The following is a 6,882-nucleotide window of genomic DNA, read 5'->3' as shown; positions in this document are numbered from 1 at the left end:
GTTTTTGCCATATTTGCGTTTTTGCCATATTTGCATTTTTGCCATATTTCGGTTTTTCCCAAATTTGCGTTTTTCCCATATTTTCGTTTTTCCCATATTTGCGTTTTTCCCATATTTGCGTTTTTCCCATATTTGCGTTTTTCCCATATTTGCGTTTTTCCCATATTTGGGTTTTTCCCATATTTACGTTTTTGCCATATTTTCGTTTTTGCCATATTTGCGTTTTTGCCATATTTGCGTTTTTGCCATATTTGCGTTTTCGACATATATGCGTTTCTGCCATATTTGCGTATTTGCCATATTTGCGTTTTTTACATATTTGCGTTTTTCCCATATTTGCGTTTTTCATATATTTCGTCAACCTTTGACTATTCAGACTATGACCTACCAACCGATTCTTTCCTCTTGTCAAGTCGTACCACAAGTTTATCTTCTCTCATATTTGCATTTATCCCATATTTGCGTTTTTCCCATTTTTGCGTTTTTCCCAGATTTGGGTTTTTCCCATATTTGCGTTTTTCCCATATTTGCGTTTTTCCCATATTTGCGTTTTTCCCATATTTGCGTTTTTCCCATAATTGCGGTTTTCATATATTTTCGATTTACCATATTTGCGTTTCTGCCATATTTCCGTTTCTGCCATATTTCCGTTTGTGCCATTATTCCGATTGTGCCATATTTCCATTTTTGCCATATTTCCGTTTTTGCCATATTTGTGTTTTTGCCATACTTGCGTGTCTGCCAAAATTGGGTTTTTGCCAAAATTGCGTTTTTGCCATACTTGCGTTTTTGCCATACTTGCGTTTTTGCCATACTTGCGTTTCTGCCATACTTGCGTTTTTGCTATATTTGCGTTTTTGCCATATTTGCGTCTTTACCATGTTTCCATCTTTCCCATATTTCTGTCTTTCCCATATTTGCGTCTTTCCCATATTTGCGTCTTTCCCATGTTTGCGTCTTTCCCATGTTTGCGTCTTTCCCATATTTGCGTCTTTCCCATATTTGCGTCTTTCCCATATTTGCGTCTTTCCCATATTTGCGTTTCTCATATATTTCGTGAACCTTTGACTATTCAGACTATGTCCTACCAACCGATTCTTTCCTCTTGTCAAGTTGTACCACAAGTTTAACTTCTCCCATATTTGTGTTTTTCCCATGTTTGCGTTTTTCCCATATTTGCGTTTTTCCCATATTTGCGTTTTTCCCATATTTGCGTTTTTCCCATTTTTGCGTTTTCCCATTTTTGCGTTTTTCCACTGTATGCGTTTTTCCACAGTATGCGTTTTTCCAATATTTGCGTTTTTCCGATATTTGCGTTTTTCCCATATTTGCGATTTTTCCATATTTGCGTTTTTCCCATAAATGCATTTTTCCCATATTTGCGTTTTTCCCATATTTGCGCTTTTCCCATATTTGCGTTTTCCCATATTTGCGATTTTCCCATATTTGCGCTTTTCCCATATTTGCGTTTTTCCCATATTTGCATTTTTCCCATATTTGGGTTTCTCCCATATTTTGGTATTTCCCATATTTGCGTTTTTCCCATATTTGCGTTTTTCCCGTATTTGCGTTTTTCAAACATTTGCGTTTTTGCCATATGTTTTTCCCATATTTGCGTTTTTCCCATATTTGCGTTTTTCCCATATTTTCAATTTGCCTTATTTGCGATTTGCCATATTTGCGATTTGCCATATTTTCGATTTGCCATATTTACGATATGCCATATTTGCTATTTGCCATATTTGCGTTTTTGCCATATTTGAGTTTTTGCCATATTTGCTTTTAGCCATATTTGCGAATTGCCTTATTTGCGTTTTTGCCATATTTGCGTTTCTCCCATATTTGTGTTTCTGCCATATTTGTGTCTTCGCCATATTTCCGTTTTTGTCATATTTACATTTTTGCCATATCTCCGTTTTTGCCATATTTCCGTTTGTGCCATATTTTCGTTTTTGCCATATTTCCGTTTTTGACATATTTCCGTTTGTGCCATATTTCCGTTAGTGCCATATTTCCAATTCTGCCATATTTCCGTTTTTGCCATATTTTCGTTTCTCCCATATTTCGTTTGTGCCATATTTACATTTGTGCCATATTTCCGTTTTTGGCATATTTCCGTTTTTGCCATATTTCCGTTTGTGCCATATTTCCGTTTTTGCCATATTTCCGTTTGTGCCATATTTCCGTTTGTGCCATATTTTGGTTTTTGCCATATTTTCGTTTTTGCCATATTTGCGTTTTTGCCTTATTTGCATTTTTGCCATATTTGCGTTTTTCCGAAATTTGCGTTTTCCCATATTTTCGTTTTTCCCATATTTGCGTTTTTCCCATATTTGCGCTTTTCCCATATTTGCGTTTTTCCCATATTTGCGTTTTTCCCATATTTGTGTTTTTCCCAAATTATGTTTTTGCCATATTTGCGTTTTTGCCATATTTGCGTTTTTGCCATATTTGCGTTTTTGACATGTATGCGTTTCTGCTATTTTTGCGTTTTTGCCATATTTGCGTTTTTCCCATATTTGCGATTTTTACATATTTGTGTTTTTCCCATATTTGCGTTTCTCATATATTTCGTCAACCTTTGACTATTCAGACTATGACCTACCAACCGATTCTTTCCTCTTGTCAAGTTGTACCACAAGTTTATCTTCTCCCATATTTGCATTTTTCCCATATTTACGTTTTTCCCATATTTGCGTTTTTCCCATATTTGCGTTTTTCCCAGATTTGCGTTTTTCCCATTTTTGCGTTTTTCCCATATTTGCGTTTTTCCCATATTGGCGTTTTTCCCATATTTGCGTTTTTCCCATATTCGCGTTTTTGCCATATTTGCGTTTTTGCCATATTTGCGTTTTTTTCATATTTGCCTTTTGCCACATTTGCGTTTTTTCCATATTTGCGTTTTTCCCATATTTGCTTTTTTCCCATATTTCCATTTTCACATATTTAAGTTTTTCACATATTTGCTTTTTTCCCATATTTGCGTTTTTCCCATATTTGCGTTTTTCCCATTTTTGCGTTTTTCCCATTTTTGCGTTTTTCCCACATTTGCGTTTTTCCCAGTTTTGCGTTTTTGCCATATTTGCGTTTTTGCCATATTTGCGTTTTTGCCATATTTGCGCTTTTCCCAAATTTGCGTTTATCCCATATTTTCGTTTTTCCATATTTGCGTTTTTCCCATATTTGCGTTTTTCCCATATTAGCTTTTTCCCATATTTGCGTTTTCTCCATATATGCGTTTTTACCATATTTGCGTTAATTGCATATTTGCGTTTTTGCCATATTTGGGTTTTTGCCATATTTGCGTTTTTGCCGTATTTGCGTTTTTGCCATATATGCGTTTTTGCCATATTTGCGTTTTTGCCATATTTGCGTTTTTTTCATATTTGCGTTTTTGCCATATTTGCGTTTTTCCCATATTTGCGTTTTTCCCATATTTGCGTTTCTCCCATATTTGCGTTTCTCATATATTTCGTCAACCTTTGACTATTCAGACTATGACCTACCAACCGATTCTTTCCTCTTGTCAAGTCGTACCACAAGTTTATCTTCTCCCATATTTGCATTTTTCCCGTATTTGCGTTTCTCCCATACATGCGTTATTCCAATATTTGCGTTTTTGCCATATGTTTTTCCCATATTTGCGTTTTTCCCATCTTTGCGTTTTTCCAATCTTTGCGTTTTTCCCATATTTTCGATTTGCCATATTTGCGATTTGCCATATTTACGATTTGCCATATTTGCGGTTGCCATATTTGCGTTTTGCCATATTTGCTTTTTTGCCATATGTGCGTTTTTACCATATATGCGTTTTTGCCATATTTGCGGTTTTGCCATATTTGCGTTTTTGCCAAATTTGCGTTTTTCGCATATTTGCGTTTTTCAAATATTTCCGTTTTTCCCCTATTTGCATTTTTCCCATATTTGCTTTTTTCCCATATATGCGTTCTTGCCATATTTGCGTTTTTGCCATATTTGCGCTTTTGCCATATTTGCGTTTTTGCCATATTTGCGTTTTTGCCATTTTTTCGTTTTTCCCATATTTGCGTTTTTCCCATATTTGCGTTTTTCACATATTTGCGTTTTTTCCATAGTTGCATTTTCCCCATAGTTGCGTTTTTCCCATAGTTGCGTTTTTCCCATAGTTGCGTTTCTGCCATAGTTGCGTCTTTGCCATAGTTGCGTTTTTGCCATAGTTGTGTCTTTGCCATAGTTGCGTTTTTGCCATAGTTGCGTTTTTGCCATAGTTGCGTTTTTGCCATAGTTGCGTTTTTGCCATATTTGCGTTTTTGCCATATTTTCGTTTTTGCCATATTTGCGTTTTTGCCATATTTGCTTTTTTGCCATAGTTGCGTTTTCGCCATATTTTCGTTTTTGCCATATTTGCGTTTTTTACGTATTTGCGTCTTTCCCATATTTGCGTCTTTCCCATATTTGCGTCTTTCCCATATTTGCGTCTTTCCCATATTTGCCTCTTTCCCATATTTGCGTCTTCCCCATATTTGCGTCTTCCCCATATTCGCGTCTCCCCATATTTTCGTCTTCCCCATATATTCGTCTTCCCCATATTTGCGTCTTTCCCGTCTTTGCATCTTTCCCATCTCTGCGTCTTTCCCATCTTCGCTTCTTTCCCATCTTTGCGTCTTTCCCATATTTGCGTTTTTCATATATTTCGTGAACCTTTGACTATTCAGACTATGTCCTACCAACCGATTCTTTCCACTTGTCAAGTTGTACCACAAGTTTATCTTCTCCCATATTTGCATTTTTCCCATATTTGCGTTCTTCCCATATTTTAGATTTGCCATATTTGCGATTTGCACATATTTGCGATTTGCCATATTTGCGATTTGCCATATTTACGATTTGCCATATTTGCGATTTGCCATATTTGCGTTTTTGCCATATTTGCGTTTTTGCCATACTTGCGTTTTTGCATACTTGCGTTTTTGCCGTATTTGCGTTTTTGTCGTATTTGCGTTTTTACCATATTTGTGTTTTTGCCATACTTGCGTTTTGCCATACTTGCGTTTTTGCCATACTTACATTTTTGCCATTCTTGCGTTTTTGCAATACTTGTTTTTTTGCGATACTTGCGTTTTTGCCATTATTGCGTTTTTGCCATATTTGTGTTTTTGCCATATTTGCGTCTTTCCCTTATTTGCTTCTTTCCCATATTTGCGTCTTTCCCATGTTTTCGTCTTTCCCATGTTTGCGTCTTTCCCATATTTGCGTCTTTCCCATGTTTTCGTCTTTCCCATATTTGCGTTTTTCTTATGTTTGCGTTTTTCCCATATTTGCGTTTTCCCATTTTTGCGTTTTTCCCATATTTGCGTTTTTCCCAAATTTGCGTTTTTGTCATAATTGCGTTTTTGCCATATTTGCGTTTTTGCCATATTTGCGTTTTTGCCATATTTGCGATTTTGCCATATATGCGTTTTTGCCATATTTGCGTATTTGCCACTTTTGCGTTTTTCCCATATTTGCGTTTTTCCCATATTTGCGTTTTTCCCATATTTGCGTTTCTCATATATTTCGTCAACCTTTGACTATTGAGACTATTACCTACCAACCGATTCTTTCCTCTTGTCAACTCGTACCACTAAGTTATCTTCTCCCATATTTGCATTTTTCCCATATTTCCGTTTTTCCCATATTTGCGTTTTTCCCATATTTGCGTTTCTCCCAGATTTGCGATTTTCCCATATTTGCGTTTTTCCCATATTTGCGTTTTCCCCATATTTGCGTTTTTCCCATAATTGCGTTTTTCCCATATTTGCGTTTTTGCCATATTTGCGTTTTTGCCATATTTGCGTTTTTCCCATATTAGCGTTTTTGCCATATTTGCGTTTTTGCCATATTTGCGTTTATGCCATATTTGAGTTTTTCCCATATTTCCGTTTTTGCCATATTTGCGTTTTTCCCATATTTGCGTTTTTCACATATTTGCGTTTTTCCCATATTTGCGTTTTTCACATATTTGCGTTTTTTCCATATTTGCGTTTTTCCCATATTTGCGTTTTTCCCATTTTTGCGTTTTTCCCATTTTTACGTTTTTCCCATATTTGCGTTTTTCCCATTTTTGCGTTTTTTCCATTTTTGCGTTTTTGCCATATTTGCATTTTTGCCATATTTGCGTTTTTCCCATACTTGCGTTTTTCCCATATTTGCGTTTGTCCCATATTTTCGTTTTTCCCATTTTTGCGTTTTTCCCATATTTACGTTTTTCCCATATTTGCGTTTTTTCCATATTTGCGTTTTTCCAACATTTGCGTTTTTGCCATATGTTTTTCCTATATTTGCGTTTTTCCCATTTTTGCGTCTTTCCCATATTTGCGTCTTTCCCATATTTGCGTTTCTCATATACTTCGTGAACTTTTGATTATTCAGACTATCTCCTACCAACCGATTCTTTCCTCTTGTCAAGTTGTACCACAAGTTAATCTTCTCCCATATTTGCGTTTTTCCCATATTTGCGTTTTTCCCATATTTGCGTTTTTCCCATATTTGCGTTTTTCCCATTTTTGCGTTTTTCCCATATTTGCGCTTTTCCCATATTTGCGCTTTTCCCATATTTGCGCTTTTCCCATATTTGCGTTTTTCCCATATTTGCGTTTTTCCCATATTTACGTTTTTCCCATATTTGCGTTTTTTCCATATTTGCGTTTTTCCAACATTTGCATTTTTGCCATATGTTTTTCCTATATTTGCGTTTTTCCCATATTTGCGTTTTTCCCATATTTTCGATTTGCCATATTTGCGATTTGCCATATTTGCGATATGCCATATTTGCGATTTGCCATATTTACGATATGCCATATTTGCGATTTGCCATATTTGCGTTTTTGTCATATTTGCGTTTTTGACATATTTTCGTTTTGC

At 35.9% G+C, this 6,882-nt stretch overlaps 1 protein-coding gene across 1 annotated transcript; it reads right to left on the bottom strand.

Moving 5' to 3' along the window:
* Window positions 1-3,599: 3,599 nt before the first annotated feature.
* Window positions 3,600-4,652, bottom strand: LOC126183997 (uncharacterized). Its single transcript, XM_049926350.1, has one exon. The coding sequence runs from the start codon at window positions 4,650-4,652 to the stop codon at window positions 3,600-3,602; it is 1,053 nt and encodes a 350-aa protein (XP_049782307.1).
* Window positions 4,653-6,882: the final 2,230 nt, after the last annotated feature.

The sequence above is a fragment of the Schistocerca cancellata genome, chromosome 4 (genome assembly GCF_023864275.1).
Source record: "Schistocerca cancellata isolate TAMUIC-IGC-003103 chromosome 4, iqSchCanc2.1, whole genome shotgun sequence".
Classification (NCBI taxonomy): Eukaryota; Metazoa; Arthropoda; class Insecta; order Orthoptera; family Acrididae; genus Schistocerca; species Schistocerca cancellata.
The sequence above is the reverse complement of the archived record's forward strand: the minus strand, read 5'-3'. Positions and strand labels throughout refer to the sequence as shown.

What these genes read in the sequence shown, in the direction of transcription:
- LOC126183997 (XM_049926350.1), bottom strand. Translation starts at nt 4,652, where the DNA reads ATGGGAAAGACGCAAAGATGGGAAAGAAGCGAAGATGGGAAAGACGCA.